General features: G+C 42.9%; 1 protein-coding gene across 1 annotated transcript in view; it reads right to left on the bottom strand.

The window, feature by feature from the left end:
• LOC306783758 (tomoregulin-2-like) overlaps window positions 1-26,182 on the bottom strand; it is a 116,117-nt gene that overhangs the window by 2,968 nt on the left and 86,967 nt on the right. The window contains exons 5-8 of the mRNA XM_079277547.1: window positions 18,952-19,048; window positions 5,437-5,585; window positions 3,470-3,514; window positions 3,168-3,297 (exon numbers count right to left, since the gene is read on the bottom strand). Of these exons, the coding sequence (XP_079133673.1) occupies window positions 3,168-3,297; window positions 3,470-3,514; window positions 5,437-5,585; window positions 18,952-19,048 (421 nt within the window). The remainder of the gene's footprint in view (window positions 1-3,167; window positions 3,298-3,469; window positions 3,515-5,436; window positions 5,586-18,951; window positions 19,049-26,182) is intronic.

The raw sequence follows: 26,182 nt of genomic DNA, 5'->3' as shown, positions 1-26,182 counted from the left end.
TACAGATGGAATTACGGTTCAGAATTGACAGCGTGCGTTCAAACGATAACACCGGGGCCGTCTCGTGTTTTCTCCCACAGGTTTCGGACGGCAGTGGATTATTAACGGTAGACACAAACAGCAGTGGCAGTAAACTGTATTTGTCAAATGACTTTGCGATCACGGAAGAGTGATAGCGACAGTTTGCCTGGTTAAATCACCAATGTGACTGTGAACTGTAATTCAGGTCATTTAGAAAAAGCAACTTGAAAAAAGCTATTAGGGACGTGCGGCGTCAATGTAATTGACGTTTTCGGATTTCAGCTTAGTGTGGATGTAGTCGGAGAGAGCCAGACACACACACAAAGAGAGAGAGAGTGAGAGAGAGAGAAAGAGAGAGAGAGAGAGAGACTAATGGAGATGATTTTTGCCCTCAGAGAGGAGCTGAAATGGTTCCCCTTTTAATCTCTCTTTCTCTCTCCATCTCCCCTTCTTTCTCTGCTTGCCTCTCTCTCTCTGGGGAGGTTGTTACCCACCAACACCTGCATATCCTTGTTTGGTACCGACATACACACACACACACACACACACACACACACACACACACACATTCTCCATCCCTGCGAACTGACACTGGGTAAGATGAACATTGCAACCCTGTTCTGTTTGTGTTTGAGACCGCTGTGCTTCCCTCCTCATTAGGACACAAGCTCCGCCGTCCCTGCAGCCAGCAGGGGGCAGCAGAGACCTTTCACAACCCCTCTCTGCCGAGTCCCCGCTCTATGTGCATGAAGAATGTCTGGCTGGGTGAGCTGGGACGAGCGAGGTTAGAGAGAAAGGAGGTGAGATAGAGGGAGCGAGCGATACCAAGACCCCCCTTGGCTGCAACGCTATCAGGCTGTAAACGATGGCAGACCTGAGCCTGTGCGGCTCAGGTCTGCGCCTCAGGTCTGCCATGTGCATTCATTGTGTGTGTGTGTGTGTGTGTGTGTGGGTGGTGGGTTTTAATATCATTCCTCATTGTACCTTTATGTAAATGCATGTCTGGGCTGCCTGTGTTCAGGTCTATCTTGTGTGCTTAGGTGAATGTGTATGCATACTGTATGTGTGCTGCATGTTGCAGCTTTAAGGCCGCTGTTCTGCAAGTGTGTGTGTGTGAAGTGTGTCTGCATTCGCTGCTTGTATTCCTATTCTTATGAAGCCAAAATATGACCAAAACCCTCCAAGGTCCGGACATTTTGCTGCCCAATGTTTGTATTGGTTTGGATGCTGTATCCCCCAAAGGCAGTGCTGAGATCTGGGAAGCACAAAAGGAAAGTCTGAGGGAGCAACAAACAAAGCCCTCAGGTTAGCCAAACTTTGGAGAGTTTTCTTTTCTGGGTTTCTAAGTTGTTGTTTTTTATGCTCCTCTTCAAGGTGAGCCTCCATCACAGGTCACAGACTTCCAGGCTCAACTGCGCGCACACAGGTTTCCTCTGCAGTGAGGGATTATCACAGACAAGTTCAGGCTGAAGCCAGACAGGTTTGTTTGAGAAATGACGAACAAGCTTCATACCCCGTTGAACTACGTACAGATCTCAGTTTGGTGAGACGTTATCACAACCAAATGAATGGCTAAGTATACAAAGTGTACATCTAAGTGGACTAAAACAATAATTATCCTGTTAAGATGGTGGTTTAGGGTTCGGACTAGAAGTGGGGCCAGGTTCAGGTCAGGGTTTCTAGTAAGATGAGGCATGTAGTGCTCATGTTAAACTGCTTTTACGATTTTTTGGCCACTTGGGATTAACATAACAAACTGTAAACAATACTTATTAGAGTGTATTATTGTCACCGTAATGAGTTGCTATAGCTAATCTGTTAGCAAACAGTTGCATATTTACAGCACAGACAAAAAAATGTCTCTTTAGCTGCTAAACACAGCAGCTAGTGGCTAACTTTGTCCGTTTGCTGTCTGGTGCTGGGTGGACCGGGTACAGTGGGTTTAATCAGAGCTTTTCAACTGAAAGCCACGGCGATGAGAGGAGCAATGGTGAATGAAAACAGTCAAGTTGTGAGAATAAAACCCCCAAAATGAGCTGAAAGACCCTAAAAGCAAACAGTAATTTCATCCGTTGTTAACAGTGTTAAGTGTTACAGCAGAACTGCTTTCAGGTTAGTGCTGAGGTTTTTTACTATTAGACTGTAAGCAGTAGTTGTGTTGATCACTTGCAATTTAAACGTTTTTTATAGATATATGTATTTTTTTGCTGCTGTGAACAATACTCAAATATTTCAGAGCTTCTGGGAACTGGCTGATGACACACTCGAGGTGTCAGTCTTCCATGCACGGTGGTCTGTCTGCAGCGAAGTATTATCATCGGCAGACAGACGACGGTGCAACAAAGTGTGGGTTGTCGAGATGAAATCATCACCGAAACCGAATGAAACTTGTGAAACAACATCATGATGTGCGTGGAAGGAAACTCCACCGCGGGATTCATTTGAAGCGGTGAAGCATATTTGACTGGTCAACAGCCAGATCTCGAATACGTCCCCTCCCTCAGCACACTGGCAAGATAGACCAGACAAATTGATAATAAATAGGCTCAAGCACTCTCCTTCAAATGCTTAATTTCACAACTGACGAGCCATCTTACATTACACGCTTTTCTTTTTCGGTGTCTCCAGATGAGGGAGGGACGGCGTCATCAAATTTGTGGTGAAAACACAAAGAGCCGGTCTGGGTTCTCTCTTGTTATGTAGGATGTATTTATAGCCCCAACACAGTAACAGAGTTACAATGTAAAAATGTTGTTGCCACGAATGAATATAGTTTAATTGATTGCTACATGAGAATCCATGCACTGTAGCCCATAATTAGCTCCTGCCCATATAGCCTTACATATCGCTAGCTATTAAAAACCCATTCAACTCATTGGGAATGAATAATCAATAGCCCTGACTCCAATGCATTATGCTAAAATGACACCATATTTAGAAAATAGGGTTCAATTACCGAACGTTTTAGGAATGTTCTAAACTTGTCCGCAAATACTGTGGCATTAACTGTTAAAAAGTGTTCAATAAAACAACAGCAAATACGTAGAAAATGACACTGATACTGGCTGCCCTGTCCCTACCGTCCCTTTTCCCCACAGAACAGTACCACTGTGTGTGTGTGTGTGTGTGTGTGTGTGTGTGTGTACCTGCAGGAGGGCTGAGCCGGGATACTTGGGAACTGACACTCCCCGTGGACGCAGTAGTTTTTGTAGTGATCTGGACAGGGGATGTACAGGCCGCGGGCCAGCTCGTTCCTCGGATCCTCTTTTTCCTCATCTGCCGTGAACAAGTCGCATACACACAATCCATGAATCCTCAAAGCAACATGTGCGAGATGAGAGAAGCGCTCGAGAGAGCGACACAAACAAAGAATTGAACGGTAGTCAGGAGGACTAATGCAGCTTTGAGTGGCAGCACGTGTGATTTGGCGATCTGCCATTGCACTCACCTGTGTTGGTCCGTGCGAAGTGTCCGTCTCCGCCTTTGATGTCGCCTGGAAATGTTGAAAAACAGATTCAAAGTGTTTTCAGGTCACCACAATCTCCCCCGTGGCTCCAGCCCCCCCCCCCCCCTCCATTACGGGTTATAACGTTCAAACTGACACCGGCGCGAGTAGGGGGGGGGGTTGAATGTGAATCATCATCTCGACAAAGGGTTCACCTGGTGTGTGTGCACCCGTCCAGTTAATGTGTATGTATGTGAGCTAGTCTCTTCAAAAGTGAGAGAGCGTCACACCTGGAGCATGGTGCAACGGAGCAGAGCTGGGTGGGAAAGATCAGAGAGAATAATGCATGTTCTGCTCACCTTATTGACGCTGCATTGAATTCCTCCTTTCACAATGGCAAGACAAAATCTCCTTCCAATCATTATCATTTTATTGCAATTGATTTCTTTCAGTGGTCCGTGAATTTATTCCCTCAAACTGAGTCTGTGAAAGTATTTCCCAGGTTTACAGTGCAATTATTTCCCTTTTTTTTCTTCTTTTTTTTTTTAAAATCTTGTTTATTTTTCATTGTTTATTGGCTCTCGGAACACAAACAAAGCGGCGTTTCCGTGAGATCTGTTCCTAGAGTCTAGTTTGTATGAAATCCACGTAAGAAAAAGGACATATAAGACTAAATTCCTTTTTAGGGCCGCTCAGCGAGGGAGACACTGCAAACTAAACAAGACTATGGCTGCAAAAATGGCTCTTTTTCTCTCTCATCCTTCCTTTCCTAGCTTCACACATTGATGACAACTTGAGGTCGTAATGATACTGCACTTCAATTTATGAGCATCTGGTGCCACAACTGCATAAATGAAAAATATTTAAAATACAGGCTGATTCAATTCTGAGCTACGTTCTGAGCTACGTTCTGAGCTACTATTTCCAGAAAAAATTAAAACAAAATGTAAAACTGTTTCCCTGTAATATGACAAGTGACACATGGGGAAATGGTGTAAACCAGCAATCTAAATATCAAGGTGCCACTTTGAATCCCGGCTAACGTAATGTCTACTTTTTCACAGGTCCAAATCCCTCCCGTTTCTTGCTTCGCTCTCCACTTTTCCTGATTGTAACGGTCTGCGCGTGATGGGATCGATCGGGGCGGTGCGACCCAAATGGTGCAACATGGGGGAATACAGATTTGTCTTTGTGTTCCAGAGCTGGTAAGCCCCGATTACTTTACTCCCCATTACTCCTCAAAAGCATTCATCTCGGTTCTCACATCTCGATCAATTGTCCTGTTGATCCTTGGTGGACGCAGAGCCAATCAAATGTACCCATACACAATAAAAGCCGCTAACAATTGAGATTTGAGCACCCCCCTGGATTGAGACGGTCTCTTTCTCTCTTTCAACCTTGTGACAACGTCGGCCAGATCTTGGAGCTGCATAAAGCAAAATGAGTTCAAACTAAGTGTTGGGAGATCATACCTCAAATAAAATACAAAAAAAGCTTATCCACAAGAAATGTTCTCAAGCGCCTTTGTCTTCTCCCCTCGTGGATTAGCACGATCATTCGGTTTAGGGATTCAACCACAGAGATTAACAGAATAACTTTATCCCTGGGACCGTTGCAAACAAACACTGCACCCGAATAAACGATACTACACTAAAAAGGGGGGGATTATCATTCAGTAAAATTATCAATATACATAGCAGAGAAGGCTATGTGGGATTTGGGGATTATCTTTGCACAATATTCCGAAATATGATTGAGTGCAAATTTTGAAATGTGGTTGCAGCTGCGGCTGGAGAGAGATATAGAGAGTTGTGCGGTCTGCATTCAGATCTGCAAGCTGCCTCATTTGTCCCCAACTTTAGCCTGACGGCTTCTGCTGTGTGTGTGTGTGTGTGTGTGTGTGTGCGTGTGTGAGGGTGATGTTGTGTGTCTTGGAGCGATCGCATGCTGTGCGTGTTTTGGAGTCTGACCTTGGCAGTGGCCCAGGTACTTGACCTCGATGCGTTCCTGCTTCTGGCAGGACGCCTCCTTCACCTGGCAGGGGTTGTCATAGGAACGACCGTCTGAGGCACACACCGGGTTGAAGCTGATGTGGGAACAGTCGATGTTGCAAACACACCTGCAGAGCAAGAAATCATATTAGTCGAGGCGTCCCAGCATTTTGTTTTGTTATCTATGCCAAGATCTAAGATAAATGAGATGTGAAGTATTAATAAAAACGATAGCATCTTTATTCTGAGAGACTTTGTGGTTTTGACATCGAGGGACGCGGACTCATTTGGGGATTAAAAAACGAGACAGAAAAAAACAAAACAGTACAGCTTGCACTCAGTCAGGATGTTGGACCATGCATAGTAATCCTGTTCAAACTGGGTTCTGGCACATTCAATCTGACACAATAGAAAATGGATTTAACTCCAAGAGACAGACTCCACGGAAGGCTTGATTGACAGATGATGTGTTCTTATAATGGCAGGAAGCAATTAATAATGACAGAATTGTAGATAACAAAGCAGTACATTTTTTGGTGTCGCAGCAACAAAAAATTGCAGCACAAAAAACAGCCGGCATTCCAAGGCTTTCAGATATGTAATTTATTCTAGATAACATTGAAAATAGCCTGAATGGAAAATAATCACGTATAAGCTAAAACTATCATAGTGCACACTGAAACAGCTCGGTGAAAACAATTCATTGAAGATTGCAGAGCAGCTTTCTGGTATTACCCCATGTCTTTTTAATGTCCTTCAACAAAGCCCACTCGGCTGAGAAATTCTTTAAAGCGATCTCGATGAGGAGGAGGACGGCCGCAGAACATTGGCTTCGAGGCCACAGGCATGTCTGGTGTGTTATTGTCATAGCTGGGCACTAAAGTGTGGCCTACATTACCTTCAAAATGGAAATTCTGTTGTTTCCACAAGCAAGTAATAATCACTGATAGCTTGATTAGCTTAAAGTGGCAATATACATTTTTTTTGTTGCTTTATCTCATCATTATGAAGTAAATGCTGATTGCACAATGTAATGGCTATAGAATAATGACACCCGCGGCGTTCCGATTGTTTCCCTATTAGCCTCGCTTTCACTATGCAATTCTGTCCGCCACTGGGTCGTGGTCTCCCGGGGAAAATGAAGGCTCCATTTTTTTTGCTAGTTTTACTCTGCCTGCATAATAGCACTGAGCTCAGGGTTTCTCGTTCAAATTGGTGTTCTTACGGTTGCTTCTTGCTTTGGACAGTAGCCAGGCTGGTAGCGGTGGCTATGTTGCTAACGGCACTGCTAGGTAACGCTAGCAGCCCGAAAACGAACCAGGGGCTGCAAAAGAAACAAACATCTGTGTTTGTTTCTGGCTGCTAGTGTTAGCTACCGCTCGGCTAACACTAGCAGCCAGACAGAGACATCTACGATACGTTGTCCGTTTGGTAATCCAAAAACAGATTCCTTTCATCTTTTTTGCAGTCTCCTTTCAAAAATGAGCTACTATATTCTGTTGTATTAGTTATAACTGATGATTATATTCAGTGCAAGTTTGTGAAAGCTCTTTTACATTAGTGACTATGAGCCAAATTAAAATTGTGTTCGGGTTTAGTAAAAGACATCATGGTTTGGGTTGAAATGACTACATTTGTTATGTTATTTAAGGACGGCAATTTAAATGAATAAACGGTCACTTTTGGTTTCAAACGAGACACGATGTCTTTTGAACCGATAGCCTAGGTCAGAAACATATGTAATCCGGGAAAAGTTATGTTTCCCTCGAAACCAATGTATACCCAAATATAAAGAGAGAGTGAATGTCAATTTTGTCTTTGGCATATAGCTATGCTTTTTCTACTCCGTATATCAGATCAGTTGCGCCCTTCCATACAGCTGATGTTTCTGATGTGCTTTTGTGGCAGACTAATGCATTCATTTCTCAGTGACTCAGGCGCTTACTTGATGCTTTCAGCGCTCGCAAATTAACCGGGCAATTTGCTGTCGCACCACAATTTTCGGTGAAATTTAAGTGTGAGACATTCTGTTTGTCTCCGTGTGTGATAGTCTGTGTGTGTGACATCTGCAAAAATGACAGAGAGTCAGCATACACCTGCGTGCATGCGCATTAATGTTTGTGTGTTTGTGTGTGTGCACGTCTTTTGGCACACGTGTAGTGTGACCCTTAAGTGCGTGACAGGCCTGATCAGCAGAAATTACACCCAGATTGCCTTCCCTAGACAGTTGCTGCTGAGTAGCACGGAACGCTAGATTCTGTAATTATAAATCTGTCATTATTCTCCTGGTCTTTTCATTTTCCCCTGGTGCCAAGCTTCTAGTAAAGCACAGGCATTCAGCTGTCTTACAGCTGCATTTGCATATGGGCCCACGTGGGCGCCCGCCAACACATAACCGTGCGCCCACACACACACAAACACACACGAGCAGACACCTTCTCAATCAGCCATGATGATTCGTACTGCTGACATTGATGTTGATTGAAACGCCGTGCAGCAAAGCGTGGCAGTGCTCAGCTACTGTTGTAATGATGGATCAGCAAAGTAAGATGTGAAGAAGGGCTTTGTTATGCATCAGAGAAGACATCCAAAATCCTGCGTGACACTGCAGGTGAGCCGATGCAGCACTGAATGACCTGCCACTGCAAAGGGTTACACAATGACACTGCAAAAAGAGGATTCTCCTGAAAAATAACGTATAGACCGATCCCAGAAAAATCCCTCTCAATCATCACTTATGAGACCTAGCTACCTTGGCTCCTATAAAATGACGTTCCGATACAACTAAACTACATTCTCAAACTAGTTTTGAGATAAACAAATGTATTACAATTGCAGTTTTAAACAGCAAAAAAAATGCAACTTATATATATATATGTTCCGTCTAACACCAAGACGATCTCTAGCCGTGCATAGTTTGGGTTTTATTTGCAAAGGTTTTGAAATATCTGCCTCAAGAACTCGCTGTCAACAGCCCTCAACAGAGAAATAGTCCCAAAATGAACTGTTGACAGTCCGTATCACCCACAGAAGTAAAGATACTGTCTGTGGAAAAATATTTTGTTATCGAATTTTTATATTTGTGATGTTTTCACCACAAATGAATCCCCATTCGCTTCCCAATAAAGGGTGCAAAAGTGACAAGAATCAGAGATAAGAATACATTGATAAACAACCACAGATCCAACACAGTCTTTGTGACAAAAATTATAAGAAAATGTATTTTCACTCTGAGCTCATCTGCCTCTATGTGTGTGTGTGTCACCACTCTTTCCCTAGCTATTCACATATGCCGAGCTTTTCACGGAGAAAAATTAACACGATAAAATACTCTACCTGTATATAACACTGCCTGAAAACCTTACCTTGAATCGTCAGTATGCAAAACACACAGTCGTATCATAAAATGTACCAGTGGCAATATAAATCTTGCAACATCAATGTGTACGCTGACAGCAGCAAATGTCACATCAAAAGTACACCAGCCCCTAACTCCTCTTGGTTGAAGGCAAATACTGAAGAACTCTGTTTTATTTACAAGGACTTGCACCCGTATAGCATTATTCAAGACAATACATTTAGGATTGTGACCTGGGTAGATTTTAGGGAGCATAAAAGCAGAAAACGTGTGTTACTCCCCATGTCTACTGTTGTTGGTGTAGCAGTAGACAACAGGTATTTGTCATTCAGTATTTGACATCAAAATTAAGAAAATATGTTTTCTTTTAGTCACAGATAATTAAAACTACATATAGTTTACAAAAAAAGAAGTAAAAATATGAAATCTTGTCCAACTGTAGCTTAATTGTGTTGTGCTGAATTGGCTTGGACTCACAGAGAATTGTATTGTTATAAATATAACTATATCTTTTTTGGTATCAGATCATGTCAAATCCTCTAAGAGGGATAGATACACACCCCTACCTCCATTGTGAAAGGTAAATGCAGATACCACACACGTAAAGACAAAATTATCTTTAGAGCTAGATACAGGCAAGTGAGTTTTTTTGTTTGTTTGAGTTAACCTTTAAAGTGTATTAAAAAAAACAGACATTAATTTAGCAATAGCCACCCACCAACCAGAGACGATTAGGCTCACAATTAAAATATTAAAACGGCTGCTTTATCATTAAAAGTATCTAAATGAGCATAGTTCAATCATGAAAGGAGGCAGTGAGAAGAATTGTGATGAACTAAGAAAGCGAAACATCTTAAGAGCTTCTGAGCTAAAAGGAAATGTTCACACGTAGGGAGTATAGGCTTCACGCTGCACACATGTACATGTAGACATGCACATTATCCCCCCACAACCTCCCACCGTAGGAGAGCTTTCAGAGCCTCGGCCATCCCGAGAGGCCGCTGTTGCTCGGTGGCTGATGTCTGGGCTTCATGCATTTTTAATGAGGCCTCTCACTTTCTCCACAATAGGCACTATACCACCAGACTGCAGTGCGTCAACACATCCTAATGCTGCCCGCACACGCACTCGAACACCTGCAGACAGGCGTGCGCAGACAGCCGTGTACATGCACGGGGCGGGCAATCGCTTTGTGATAAGCATCGCTTTTTTGTTTCTCTCTCTCTCTCTCACACCAAATCATTGCTTTCACACATTCTGCTGAGAGGCACAAAGTCGTTGAGAAGTGCTCGTGGTGTTTGTGTGTGAACGTGTGTGCTGTACATATCGGAGTGTGTGTGCCATGAGCGCACTTTCTCGGCAGGATGTGTCATATTGATTAGTTCCCCGTGATGGTTTCCCTCCCATTAAAGTCCCCCCGCTCCCCCCAGACTGTCTGCTGGCTTCCCAACCGAAAAGGGCACTTTACACACGTATTTTATTACTTTAAAATAAAATAAAAATGTAACCTTTATTTAGACAGACAGTAATCTCATTGGTTCTCAAGAGGGACCCGGTTAAGACACAACAGCAATAAGAGACAAAGTTACAGACAGACAGGACATTCATAGACGAAATAGAACACAAATTATAAAAAAAGTGGGTCGTTTATTAATAACTATGTACATGCTGCTCTCTGGAAATAAGATTAAAATCATACTGGACAGCTTCAGTTCTTGCTGTAGCGTGTTCCAGGTTGAAAGGAGAAGGCCATTTTCATTTTATTTTACCAAATTCTGTACGGACTGATGGGATGGAGAGAGTGATGAAGCGCTGGGAGCGTAGACTACGGCAGCCCTGTTTTATGTGATATGCATGCGGATGAGTCATTGGGCAGCAATCCAAGGGTGGATTTATAGATAACATTATACCAGTGCAAAGTTTGGCACATGGATAATGGCGGCCAGTTGACTAAAGAATAAAGAGTGTAATTGTGTGTGAGGGGTTTACAACTGGTTATGAATCTCAGAGCTCCGTGATAGACAGCATCCAACAGGTGAAGAGAGTGAAGAGAGTGAAGCGTTGACGTACAAAACATCCCCATCATCCAGACGAGGCAAGAAAGTGTCAGCAGCAAGCCATTTCCTGGCATTTAAGAAGAAACGGGATTGTGTTCCTTAAAAAAAGAAATCCAATTTCCTTTAAGGATGATCAATACGGAACTTTGAAAGAAAGGCTTTCATCAATATTGCTATGCCTAAATATTTGAAGGGAAACTTAGGACTCTGTAACATAAACACACTGCAGCTGAGGCCAACATATCCACTGACAGCCTCATGTTGTGTACAAATCCTTAGCAGCAAACCTCATTGCAACTGAACATAGCATTGATTTTCATAATCCTTAGCCTCACATTTCACTGTAATCCTTTGAAAAATGAGTGAAAGGCAAACAGGCAGACAGGGAGAGAGAGAGAACGAGAGATAAGAAGAGAGAGAGAATAAATCAGCAATGTTGACACAGAAAGAAAAAGGGAGAAAGAGAGAAGAGAGGATATACGTCCATATATATATATATATTCACATATATATATCTAAATATATAAATAATATATATACAGTATATATACTAGGCTTGAGCGATATGATGAGCTAATCGTCCAATACGACATTGGTTGGCCACAAAATGGTCAACATCCCCGTTCAACAGAATACACAAGTCTACTACGACTCCATCCAAAAGGAGCAGCCGGACCAAAAACACCGACCACAATGAGCAATCAATCTTTGGGGCTTTTGCAAAGGCAACAAAATATCTTTGTGTGACTATAAATTTATCGTTGTTTTTCTGAAAGCAGTATCGTCAGTAAGGGAATTTCAATATCATCCCAGTACTTCCCATTGATTACCTAGACTCTGGCGGCCGGCCAAAGTCTATTTTCTTTCTCCAGAGTTTTATACAGTTTTATTTTCAACAATCTAACAGTCCGCAATCGAATGGCTACAAAGAGATGCAAAACAACCTCAGAGATGCGAATCATCCACAAAAAGACTCAACATGAGTTAATGTTACAAAACAACTACAAAGAGTCACAAAAAAACCCAAAGAGATGATAAAAGACTAGAAAGAGACACAAAACGACGACAAAGAGACACCAAATAACCTCAAAGAGATACAAAACAACCTCAAAGAGATGCAAATCATCCACAAACGGACTAATAACGAGTGCAAGGAGTCACAAAATAACTACAAAAAGACACAAAATGACTTCGAAGAGATGATAATTCAACACAAACTAAAAACAAAAAATGACCACAAAGAAATGGCAAACTCATTCAAAGGAAAGCAGAACTACCATCAATTCGTTGTGGGTGTCTTGTTCCTGTGTAGGAGGGATGTCGTGGGGTCAGGGAGCTTGAACATGTCTGTGCCCGCTGGCCCATTGTCTCATAATCTGTCCAAGTCAGTAATGTGTGGAGGGCTTCCAGGGGGATGTTTTTCTTTCTTTCTTTTCTTGTGTGCGCATGTACCCAGCTCAAGCAAATCAAAGGCAGCTGTCCACCTTCCCGGTTGGCCTGTGACTGTCTGGCTTTTCATTGAAATTGTCTTTGCTCTTCATAGAATGGGCTTTAATAAGGTTGCAATTGGCGTCTTTGAAAAGCCCCGCGCTTCTTTCTCGGGAGGTCTAAACCCAGCGTTCACACGGCAAGTGTCCCCCCAGCCCCTCTCTATGACTAGCCCACTATTTGCTCCTCCTCTACCATTATTATATCAACACTGATGGGTGCTATTGACGGGTTTAAAAGCATGGCTTTTTGCGGGTAATTACGGTTTCACACCACAAATGGATCTAAATGGGTTTTTGCGACACTCTATTGATCCTTGAGGGGTAAATTGATATTTTTTTTACCTGCCTCCTGCCTCCAGAGTACATAGAGCTACAGAGGCATGGTGTAAGGAAAGCAAGGCTTGTAACAGCAGCGTCAACTGCAGTATACTTTACTTTAGCCAAAACAGGTTTAACTAACTTACAGTATTTCAGTCAGTCACATCACTGAGCACAATTTGATGTTCCTTATTTGTATCTAAATGATGATGACAAATATACCGGTAATGAAAGGAATGTTGATTGGTGAAGGGACTGAGATGGAAAAGCTGTCCTGACCAGACTGCTCAGTGTAAGTATAATTATAATATTCATGAAGCACATTATGACAATAGCCCATCGTCATAAATCTCACACATGCTATTCTGTTGTCAAAATGTATTAAAAGACATCAAAATGTCGTGTCATGATTGCACTGAAGAGCACACTGAAGGTTTATTCCTCTAAAGGCCACAAAGAATGCTGTTGGTGCCACCAGCAATGGCTCGACATTTTGGAAAGCAACACATTCATATCATAGTTGCTTTAATAGTACTTACAGTTCCAGATCTCTGAGTTGTTGCCCAAATTTCTCAAGGAGATTAAAGGACTGCTTCACCTACACAATGACCATTTGTATGTCATAGAGTTGGGTCAATTTCTTGCATTTTACCGGTCCGGGGCTTCCACGGGTTTGATCATATGCAAACCTGCTGAACACGCATTTTTCATTGTGACACATTCTGGCAAATTAAAAAGTAGCCTACATCAGCATGCCAACTAAATACAACTTGAATTGCATTAAGAACAAGAAATATGACAATCAGACGAACGGAGCCACTGGACAGGTTGTGCACAATTTACTGCCGAGCGTATGCCAGCTACAGGAAGGAGATCAAATTTCAGTAGAGCTAGGGGGGGGAAGAGGTGTAGATGAGCGTTGTGTTTGTTTACGAGAAAGTTCATGTGCTTTTTGGGGCGACGAGACAGGTCTCGCCTAGTCAGTACAAAGTTATAGTTGAGAAGGTAGCAGCGCAGTGTGTGTACAGTTTATTCATCTGCGAATGAATGCTACAACTTCTCAACACCAAAGCCCCTGTTTGCACTGCACTCATACGGCGGTGCCGGCTGATAACATCGCAGCAGCCTAGCACCCACCCTCTGGTTCCCCCTCATGACACCGATCGCTCTGCCAGCACTTTCACCATTGTTTGCACTGTTAGCACAGCTAGCTGCGAATTGCCGGTTTAGCCGTCGCCATGTTGAGAAAGCAAATACTCCAATCTCGTATATATATAGCACCTTAAACCACTGGAATACTATATCAAAACAACTGTCACAAGTACAATCCAAGAAATGGAATGATTCTGTTGGTGCCGTAAGATGCAACAGTGAAGTCCGTCGATGGCACCTTGCCAATCACCTGTGCATGTCATGCAAGTCATGAAAGACAGCAAGCTACGATGGGTCAGGATCTAATGTATGTCTGTCGGCTCCGTGATCGCCTGGTCTTCCACGGTGGCCACATAGTCCGACCAGAAACAACTTTTAAAAGAATGGTTTGTAACTTTTGGGATATACACTGTCAAGATATTCACTTGTTTGCAGAGAGTTGAATGATGCCACTCTCACATCTCATATCAATCTTCTAATTCAACTGTAGAAAAGTGAAGAAGCGGATTTTCCCACAAATGTCCAACAACTCCTTTAAAAATGATTTCTTGGATCAATACGACAAAAGTTAACTGCTCTTGGCAAACTTCTATGTCGGCTGAAGATGACATCGCCAAGACGGACACATCAGTCGCTACTTTATTCCTAAACATTTACAGACCGCCTAAATACTGTGCAACCTTCTTTGATGAGTTTACTGAACTGCTGTCTGTAATCTGTATTGATTTTGACTGTGTTGTTATTGTTGGTGATTTTAATATCCATGTTGATAATCCCCAGGACAGAGAGTCTATAGAATTATGTGGTGTCCTTGATAACTATGATCTGACTCAGCATGTGACAGGACCCACCCACAACAAGGGGCACACTCTGGACCTAATCATCACCAAAGGTGTAAACATTTCCAAGGTTGCTGTGACTGATGTTGCACTCTCTGATCATTTCTGTGTTTTCTTTGAGAGTGCAATCTCCTTGCACACAAATGTCCAAACCAAGGTTGTGACAAAGCGTTACATCTCTGAAAACACCAGTGAACTATTTATTCAGAAGTTCTCCTCCACACCAGCCCTCTCTTACCTCTCAGTCAATGAGCTTGTAGATGGCTTCAATTTTAAAGTAAAAAATATTATTGATGCCATTGCACCCACTAAAGTGAAGGTTGTCTCGGGTAAGCAAAGATCTCCTTGGAGAAATGCTACGCTGGTCAAAATGGAGAAACGAGAGTGTCGGAAAGCTGAGCGCAGGTGGCGAAAAACTAATCTCCAGGTTCACTGTGACATCTATAAAGAGAGACTTCGCAAATATAATTTGGAACTTAGAAATGCAAGGCAGTCATTCTTCTCTGACATCATAACCAAAAACAAGAACACACGCGCCTTATTTGCTACCGTCGACAGGCTAACAAACCCTCCAGTGTCGGTAGCTGCTGAACTCCAATCCACCTGGGCATGCAATCAATTTGCCTCCTTTTTTACTGACAAAATTCAGAAAATTAGACAAGCAGTCAGTGCCTCCACATCAACCACAGGATATGTGTTGTCCCGATCTCTGAATAACATCCATTCAAATATCATGACACAATTTCATTCAATCGACCGTAGAAGCCTAGAAGACATTATACAACATCTGAAGTCATCCTCCTGCTGCTTGGATATTCTACCAACACACTTTTTCAAAAATATTTCAAACTGCATGACCACTGATCTTTTACAAATTGTAAACACATCCCTTCTGTCAGGCGTCTTCCCACAAGCCCTAAAAACTGCAGTTATTAAACCGCTCCTAAAGAAGGTTAGTTTAGACTCCGCAACGATGAAAAATTATAGGCCAATATCAAACCTCCCATTTTTGAGTAAAATAATTGAAAAAGCGGTTTTCCAACAGCTGACCGACTTCTTGACCGTAAATAACTGCTTTGATGTTTTCCAGTCAGGCTTTCGACAGCACCACAGCACTGAAACTGCTCTTGTTAAGGTTTTCAACGACATCCACTTAAACATAGACAATGGCAGAAGTTCAGTCTTAGTCTTACTAGATCTCAGTGCTGCATTCGACACGGTCGACCATGCCATACTCCTAGAAAGACTAAAAATCTGGGTGGGACTCTCTGGCACAGCACTTAACTGGTTTGAATCCTACTTGAAGGGCCGAGAATACTTTGTGTCTGTAGCTCATTACACATCGGAGCTGACTAAAATGACATGTGGTGTTCCCCAAGGTTCAATACTGGGGCCTCTTCTGTTCAACATCTACATGCTTCCACTAGCTCAGATTATGAAAAACAACAAAGTGTGTTATCATAATTATGCAGACGATACACAAATCTACATAACTATGTCACCAGGGGACTATAATCCCATACAAGGGATGGGTAACTGTATTGAACAAATCAACAACTGGATGTGCCAGAATTTTCTTCAATTAAACAAAGATAAAACAGAAGTAATTGTTTTCGGTACCAAGGACGAACAATTGAAAATCACCGCTCAGCTTCAGTCACTGATGTTAAAACCCACAAACCAAGCCAGAAATCTAGGTGTAGTTATGGATTCAGACCTCAACCTGAACAGCCATATCAAGACAATTACAAAATCAGCCTACTATCACCTGAAGAATATATCAAGGATTAGAGGACTTATGTCTCAACAGGATTTGGAAAAACTTGTCCACGCATTTATCTTCAGCAGACTGGACTACTGTAACGGTGTGTTTACAGGTCTCTGTAAGAAGTCCGTCAGAAAGCTGCAGCTGATTCAGAACGCTGCAGCTCGAGTCCTCACTAAGACCAGGAGGGTGGACCACATCACTCCAGTTCTGAGGTCTTTGCACTGGCTTCCTGTCCAACAAAGAATTGACTTTAAAATCCTGCTGTTGGTTTACAAAGCACTGAATGGTTTAGCGCCAAAATACATCTCTGATCTGCTGCTACCTTATGAACCATCCCGACCCCTCAGGTCGTCTGGGACCGGTCTACTTTCTGTTCCCAGAGTCAGAACTAAACATGGAGAAGCAGCGTTCAGTTGTTCTGCTCCACATATCTGGAACAAAGTCCCAGAAAGCTGCAGGTCTGCTGAGACCCTCAGCTCATTTAAATCAAGATTGAAGACTTTTCTGTTTGCTGCTGCCTTTAATTGAACCACATTCAATTCATATATTAATCAATTTCCTGCATTTCTGCATTTTACTACTGCATTTTATTTCTTGTACTGTTTTTTAATGTTTTAATGAATGTTCTTAATTGTTTTTAAATCTCCTTTTCTTTTGCCTTATGTTTTGATGCTTTTAATGGTTTTATGTGAAGCACTTTGAATTACCTTGTTGTTGAAATGTGCTATACAAATAAACTTGCCTTGCCTTGCCTTGCCTTAATGGTTAGAGCGCAATGATAACACGCTCCCAAACACAACACAACCAATATGAATAACACATCAGACTAAATGATGAAGTGAAAACAAAATAGCACTTGAGTCTGATTGTCAGGCCACTTTGAGTCCCATATACCCTAAAACGCAGTGGCTTTACGGGGCATATGTATTTATCCCTTCGCAGTATTTGTATGAAAATAAGAAAAAGGCATTATAATGAACACATCACTTTTCCCGTCTCCTGGCTTTTGATTACAGTCATCTCTCTCCTCTCATTGTTTGATTAACTGGCGGTTTTGTTTGATTAAAATCCTCTGCCGCCTGATTGGAACAATATTCATTTTAATCAAAATGATCCTGCGCCGCGCCAGCGGTTGGCTGCTGTTTGATGAAAATGACCTGCTGTTGGGTTGCGATCACCTGTATGATTATTCGCCAGAAACATGTTCTTGTCAAAGTACCTTGGGGCTTTTGAAAGATTAAAAGAGAACTTGTAGTTTCCGTTCTACAAGAAAGGACGCTGAAATATTCATGTCTGTTTGTGTCAACTGCTTTTTTTTAACAGGATACATTACTGACTGAGGCTGCCTCTCTTGTCTTATCCGTTGTCTTATTTTTTTTTTGGGGGGGGGGGGGGGGGGGCTTTGTTCCAGTTACGCTGCACATGTTTGAGGCTCCATTATCTCGAATGCTTTCGGTTTTGTGTGTGTGCACCATCGACAGAGTGCACTGTGCTGTTGTGACCTTATGAATTTGACCTTTGGGGATTAAGAAATTGCCAATAAATCAATTTCCGTGTTTTAGCAGAATGTTAAGGTGCATTTGTGAAAGTGGGTGGCATCACGAGGAGTGGACTCCAGCTGTTTGGTATTTGCAACAAGGCTCAGAATGCAACATGAAGCCATTCGTTGGCATTACAGTTACGGCACACCAGGGTACATTATCTTTCCATCACATCAGGCAGTTTGATAGAGCCATACTCTCAGGGCACTTCTAATTTCAAGCGGTACGTCTGGGATTTCTTACACGGCCTGCCTTTTATTTTGCTGATACCAGCCGATCCTTGTTCCTCACCGAATCAGCGACGTTGGTTCACTGAAGCTGCCGAAAGCAAGTGCTGCGATGCTGCTGTCTGGTGCAGAAAAACGTGCACCAGTCGAGCCTTCATCTAATTGAGCTCTGCACCCGCATTGTTTATCCTGCACCCGTGAGGGTGCTTCTGGCGCTGCTCCTTTGCTGATGCGCGGCGATAACATATCACCCAAATCCGTCTCAACCGCAACAAACGGTTAAACTCACGGCGAATGTTATTTCTTCGCTGAACTAGTTTTCCTTGGATGAGTCAAAGTCATTTTTGGCCTGACATTGGCAAGTCCTGTAAGGATGGTAATTGGATTTCCAGAACAAGCGGAAAAAAATCTCCTTTCTCTCTGTGCCCTGCTCTAGTAATTGAGGTTAAATGAAATGGTCAACCATGCAGTAAACCTTCAGTGGGTGTTCAGCAGCGGATGTGTGGAGTATAAAGAAGAGTTCTCATCTGAATTCTTAGTGTTCAAACTCGCAAACATTTTTTGGAAAGGCAAATATTTATGTATATATATATATATATATATATATATATATATATATATATATATATATATAGGGGGGATTTTTTTTTGACAGAAGAAATATGAAAAGGTGTCACGATCACTTGAGTCTAGCTGTGTAGGTCAACTGGTGTCACGTGGCTTTTTGTGTGTGTGCAAACTCACCAAACATCCTCGGCGTCCACGTCGCATTCAGCCCCGAACTGGCAAATATCGCAGGTGGACGTTTCCTTCTGCCCTGCCTCGGTGGAGCCCTCTCCTCCTAAAAAATAGGGACAGAGAGAGACAAGAGGAGAAAACATTTCACGCCTGTTTCACCCAAGACGGATCTGCAACAGCGTGTCTGCGACTGTATTTGTCTAACACCCAACTGGTGCATTCAGAGGGAGTACAAACCCGTAACAATGCACCCCCCCCCATTGCAATGCAATGTGACCGTGAGACATCAGCTTTGGGCAACACAAGTGCATTTATATTCTGCAATATCCCGCCATAATCCCACTGAAGCCATCTCCTTCATCCTTTCACTCCCCCTCCCCCTCCCTCCCTCCCTCCCTCCCCGCCTGACTCTCATCGATCACTCCCAATATCCCCACTGATCTTTTTGGAGTCCCTCTTTTATTTCATCCCGCTGATTTCCTTGCGCTGGGAGTACGACGACTCCTTGGCGGCGGGGCTGCTACTGCCGTCGGTCTTACGGCGGCTTAGGGACCCCGCCGGTGCATATCTCGCCTCATGAGCGGCCGAGGTGGAGAGGGAAGTAGAGAGAGAGAGAGAAAAAAAAAAGCAATCTGGCCAATCTGAAATTGCATTCTCCTACCACAGAGGACTCCTCCAGTCTCTGCCCGCTTTGGCTCTTCTTCTCTTTCCCCTCGGCCCTCATCTAGAAAATAGAAAAGCTCTATTTTTAAACTTACTAGGGCCCTTGAGGACAACTTTGGAGAAGAAGGCAAAGAGCTGGGACTTGGCATCATTTCAACATGTCATATATTTAATCTCCCCCCGCACACACACGTGCACAGACACCCGCATCCCTCCCTTGTCTCGCCACTTACATTTCCCTCCTGAAACTTTTGTTATTTCTCGTGATCCCTGGCGACACGCTGGATGAATTGGAAAGAACTCTTTTCGGGAGGTTTAACCAGATTTTCCGCCATCAAACTTAAGTTGGATTTGACTCTTATTTTAAGGTCAAAGTCAGTCGACGCTACTTCACTGTCTTTCACAGTTGAATCCGGTTAGCATGTGACTCTCCTCAGCTTGGATTTCATGGCTGTTGCATCGGATTAGGCCAACAGCTTCGTTCGCCTCTTTTGACTGTGTCCAAACACACAGTGCGGCCAACAAGATTGGAAAGTTCCTTTGCCGAGGATGTTAAACTCCTTCTCAATGGGCCAGCCTTTGCTCGCAATGTTCTTTCCTTTTGAAGCGGCGTCTGAAGCTGCAGGTGTTGGACGGCAGCCACGGCGGTTGTCCTCTGAATGCTGAACATTTCAACAGTCAGGTGGCAAGATGTACGTTCTGTATTCACAGCTTTGGGTCGCTTTACCTTCAGGTCACAGGACTGGCAGGACTACAAGTTGTGAAGCTGCATTGGCGTGCAGCCAACCAGTGGAGCTTGAACGCCAAATTGCCTCGTATATATTTCTGGAATCTAATCCATTCAAAGTTTCCACCTGAGCTTCATTTGTTTCCAAAATATTCCTTGAAAAGTGTCTCCATGAGGTTCCCTCTTTGTTGATAAGATAATTAAGCATTGAATGCAGTGAAGTCAGCTACAAATAATGGCCTTTTAGTAGAGGAAATCATTCTGGCTTACAGTTTCACGACGGTGAGGAGGTTACAGACTTCATGTGCTGGCAGAAAGACCAGCAGCGGTACGTGCAAAGCTGGCAGTAACGAGACTCTTTATACCGCCACCTGTCTCTGCTACTGTTATCATGAACCTCATCAAAGCTTAAACAAAACTTTATCTGGAAAATTTCAGTTTACCACCGAGATCCATCGCCCTCCAAAAAAACCATCTTCAGCTCCTGATAGAAATCTGAGGGGAAACAGTTTCTTATAGCTCATTTCATTAAAGCGGCACTCCACCACTTTTTACTCATGAAGTTCAGGTTACCAATCACAAGGTGTATCAGCCGATGATGTCATCGAGGATATTTTGTCTTGGGATTGATACGTCACTTAAAAAGAGAAAAACGATGATACAAAGAGAAGATGTGGGATATGAAAGAAGTGGGTATTCCGTTGACATGTAGGGTGTAATAAAAGATTCCATCAAGTTGCATTGTGGGAAATGTACAGTAAGATCCAGTGTTTTGGGGCATAAAAGTCAGGACATCTCGTGCTCGGCTGCACAGATTCAGACCATTCTCTGTATTATCTGTCTCTTGTGACATCTACGACATTACTTAAGTGCAATACTAAAATGCTTTAAGTGGCCGAGTGAACCAATTCCAAATCCACGCGCAGAAAAATAACAAGCCTAAATGACGAATCTGTTATTTATCATGTACTTATAAAAAAGGTGATGAAATAAAACAGTCTGGAAAATGCTATCAAAAAGTATTGAAACATGAAAAAGAGAAAATAAATCAGAGATAAAGTAGTAAAATAGTTGCTGTCGTAGCGACTCCATAGTGAGCTTGTTGTAAGTTTCTCTTAAATAAGAGTACTTTAAGTGGTTTAAACTCTCAAAACTCTAGATCCTACACTTAATGTACCATAATGAAACTCGATAGCATATTTCCGTTAGACCCTCCCTGCCCCGGTTACTGTCCATGTCCTTCCAACTCTTTGCCCCTGATGTGGCAGACAGGCTGTCTTTTATAAATATGTCGTCTCAATCTCGAGGGTTATTTCTTCCTGAGCCGCAGAAGACATTACACAGCTCGCAGTACTACACACAACAGATCTTAATGCCAAAAATGAGCGAAGTTCCATTTTCAAACTCGCTAATGCCAGCAAGTCTTACAAGCCCATGTTCCTTAATTCATAGGCTTTTAAGGCGTGTTGTTAGTGTTGTCCTCAAGTGTTCAACTGTGCGAGACAGTTCAATTATATGGGCTTGTTCTTCGTGTCTCACATCAGAGTTCAAGGTACTGGAGATGCAGGGACTGCAGCTAATTGAATCAGCTCTTTGACCACTGACATTAATGTGATTTCCCTCATTTCCACCCGTCGGGTATGTTGTGGCATGTGAAATGTTTCGCAGGGCTCTGGCAGGGCACCGGAGCTAGCCAGCCTCTCTGGCTGCTTTGTCCTCTGTCAAATGATCAGCTCCACATAAAGGCTTGTGGGCAGGCAAGCATGTAAGCTCTCCCACGACTTTCCTCTCCTACTAGACAGAGGAGAGGGAGGGGAGGGAGAGACTGTACATGATTCTGCGATGCCTGCTCGTATTTCTTCCAAGTGCAAAATGCCAGCATTGCCTCCAATCCCTCTTTCTTTCTGTCCCCTGCTCCCCAACACTACAGCCAGCACATCTTGTATGCACACACTCTTTCCCAGGATCCTCCCCGTACACGGTACTGCAGGCGCAATTACCAAAAGGCGACTGGGGACTGAGAGTGTTTTCCACTCCTCCAATCCTCGATAGAGTCTCCTGTAGCACTAACACAACATCGGCCCTGTTTCTGCGTCTACTAATCCCTGGAATCAGGAGACACGGCTGGGTAATGACTGAACAGATTAGCCCATCCACTGCCCCCGCGATCACCCCTCCGCCAGCTCCTACATCACCCAGTATCGATCCGATGTCTGGGCCAGACCGGTCGGCTGGCCTCCTCTGTGACTACTGTCCTAACCTCACCTTCATCTCAGTCTAATCTTTGCTTGCCTTTTTCCTTCCTTTTGTGTCAAGCAGAAACAATTCACAGTGGTTCTGTGGAGCTTCCTCGGCGGGTGAAAGGACGTATTTAATCCCCTTGCTGGTGTCTGGAGCTTGGCCATGCTGTACGTACCATATGCATACAAACTCACATAAAAATGACAACAGAATTCAACTTCTGCATTTAAACCACTAGATTCCAGCCCTGCACTCCCTTTTTCCCACAGAAAAAGGGGAAAGGTTTTTCTGCTGCTGTAACTTGTAAAATAGAAGCAGGGACAGCCACTGTGCAACGCAAACTAGCAAAAAATACTTGTTATAGATATCTAATGTTCGTTTTTTTAAACTCGCTTGTCAACCTAAAAGCAATGAATGTATATTTCCATCTGCACATTTGCTTATTTGATGAAATTCCTTGGATATTAAAAGAAGCAAGTTATCAAAGCTTGATATGAATTAAGGACGAATATTATGAACAAAATAACCAATTGTACAAATTCAATTTACAATAAACATTGAAAAGTTGAAGACTAAGTTGAGTGGAGATCATTTGTATATATCATGGTGTAGAGCGACTTTCGGTTAAGTAGGCCTAAATCTGGATAAATGTAACAGCTGATCAGTCATAGGACTTTATGATTACATTATAACTCATTGAACGTTCCAAACAAATCCGATGAGGTGCTCAGATTGAATGTGAAACAACTTTTCACCAAATAATTGACGCAAGTCCATCCCAAACAGCCACGTAAAGCATGGCGGAATTAGCACGCTAACTAGCCTTTAAGTCTGCTAGTTAGCTAGCCAACACGCTTGTTTTTTCCACCATGCTTTACTGCTGCACTGGTTACAGAAAATAAGCCAAAGCTGTCACTCATCTGGCGATGGCGATGCGCTGTCATTTGTGTGTGTGGAGGAAGCATTAAGTTGTTGAATTGTACTCATTTACTTTGGCGCTCTACTGCAAAACCTCACCTTAGTGAGTCAGCTACTTGACCATCCTGCTACGTTGATTTAAACTTCTATTTTATTTCCGTGAGTCCAAAAAGGTCACTGGTGAATGAGGCCATTTTAATGATCTACATGATTTCATGGCAAGGATGACACTCAAGACACCCTTGCCAGGGTGATGCACTAGTCGCTGCTTTATGTCTATCTGGGTTACAGTTTTCCAGTGACCACATGGAGACTCTGAACCTATGTGGAAGGAGGTTCTATGCTTTAACAACACCAAAATAGATGGTCTCAACGGCTCAAATTCAAAGGACCTCATGCAACCCGACAGAACTTACGTCCTTGTGCAACAGACGAATGGGGGACAAGTTGCGGTGTCCAATTTGTCCCCAAGCTGATCGACCTATTGACATAGACTTAAGGCTTTAATGCTGCCAAAGCCTTGACTATATACTGACACAAGGGGTGAATGTAATCATGTTATGCTTTTGTAGTCTTTCCTGCACTTTGTCTGCCTTTCCGTCTTCCTCGCACTATCTCATCTTGTTCTGAACATTACATGACATAATGTGCTATAGTATGGTATAGCATGTTTCATGGAGTGCAGGTACCTTTCTTGTAGATACATCAATGAAACAAAAAAAGTGTATTAGGGAAGGAGATAGGAAGAAAGACCATTCATTAGAACGAGAGAACAGAGAGAAAGTGAGACAATTTATTTTCGTGGGCACACACACACACACACACACACACACACACAAAGAAACACACAAAAAGAAACACACCCAAAACAGACAGGAGATTTAGGGCACTCTAGCATGCAGCTATCATATGGATGATGAATGAAGCCCACACACCCCTGGAAAACAGAGCGAGACCACTACGACCTTGGTTGCAAACACACCGGGGAGAGGAGATGAGCAGAGGGCTGGGAGGGAGACACGGGCTGATACATCCTTCATATATACGGCAGTGTGTGGTCACTGAAACAGATTCAGGGTAAACCCCACATGGCTCACTATTGTTACTGAACAGCCCTGCAAAAGGTTTAGGCCAGGTTCAGACAATTTTACAGCCATGTATTCAAACTCCCTGGAGCATTTTTACTGATTTGTTTGGTTCATATGGGCTTCATGTGGGATGGGCACGTGTTGTAATTTCATAATATGGCCTTCAACGTGCATAAAATCTGTATTGTGAGCAGGTATGGATATTGCACAGGGAGAATTGGTTTAGGACAATAAAACGACAGGATGAATACAGATTATTATAGCAACTTCCTATAAAATACAATAAGGCAGTGAAACCCCCGGTAGACAGGATTCTATAGCTTACCCTCATTGATATACTTTACATGATGTTGGTAAAAATATTAGAAACATCTCTCAGTATAACACAATACAATTAAACAAACTACAGCCTCCGAAATTACCACTAATTTCAATCAAAAGTCTCTAAAATAGTCTCAACAAACAAACATTATAACCTTCATGAAGGCTGTTGTATTTGTTGGATTTGTTTTATATGTACCTAATACTGTACATTTGTCTCACCAATTGCATTGAATGTCCCAAAAGAGTTGTATACAGGCTAGAGCAACAGAATAATTGCACCATGCCAGGGAAACAAAATGATGCCTATTGGCAGCTGTGATAAATCTTAGCAAGGGCTGTTTTCTTCCCGTAAACAGACATGTGATCCATGAAAGGTGATACAGGAAGCAATAAACATGAGCCAAGTAGCTGATAATGGCCCGGGATGATGATACTGAATCTATGGTACGGTCACATTGTATCTGCATCACACCGCCAGCATTACATCCAGTTTGAACTCCGACTCATCTACATAAGATGTAGTCCTTCAGTTGTGTGAGCAGCTCCATTAAAAGAAAGACTGCTGACAATTAAACTATGAAAGCCATCAATCAAAATGGCATCATCAATGGGCCGCTGCCCCAAGTGGCCGATCTGACAGGGCGAGCTGGGCCAGAGAACAGAAGACAGCCAAATAATCCATAAACATAATGGACATCAATATTAAAAAGATGACAGATGAGACTGCCGACAGAGGCCAGGATTCAATTTCTATTCTTTTTTTTCCCCTGCAGGAGACCATATCGCTTTTCACAAAGTCATTTGTCAGCCATAAGGCCGATGAGGAGAGGCCGAGCTCCTCCAACAAGTGAGCCAAGGGCAAGTGACGCAAATGACAAAATTAATCAAGCATGGGGCAATAATGACGTTGATATGAATAATGTTACCATCAAAATGCTTGGCATGGAAATACAAAACACCGTCCATGTAGTAGTACTCCCATAGACTGAGGTGGGCGTAGTCACAGTGTTGTCACCCATTGGATTGTGGACTGTCATTTTGAAGCCTCGAGTTTGCGTTTGGCCATTGGAATCTTGGCTTTTGACCGTCACTGTCTTGTTTTTTTTTGCAACCAGAAGCGCCACTAGTTGTAAGACAAAAACGTGGACCGGACTCAGACCGGACAACGTCCTGGCAGCGACCAGTCAATCACAAGGTAGCCATGCCCTAAAGTATCCTTGTTTATAACTGCACATTAAAATGGTACGAGCAGCAGATAAGGAGGGATGCTGTCGAG

Source organism: Melanostigma gelatinosum (genome assembly GCF_949748355.1).
Source record: "Melanostigma gelatinosum genome assembly, chromosome: 10".
In the NCBI taxonomy this organism is placed as follows: Eukaryota; Metazoa; Chordata; class Actinopteri; order Perciformes; family Zoarcidae; genus Melanostigma; species Melanostigma gelatinosum.
The sequence above is the reverse complement of the archived record's forward strand: the minus strand, read 5'-3'. Positions and strand labels throughout refer to the sequence as shown.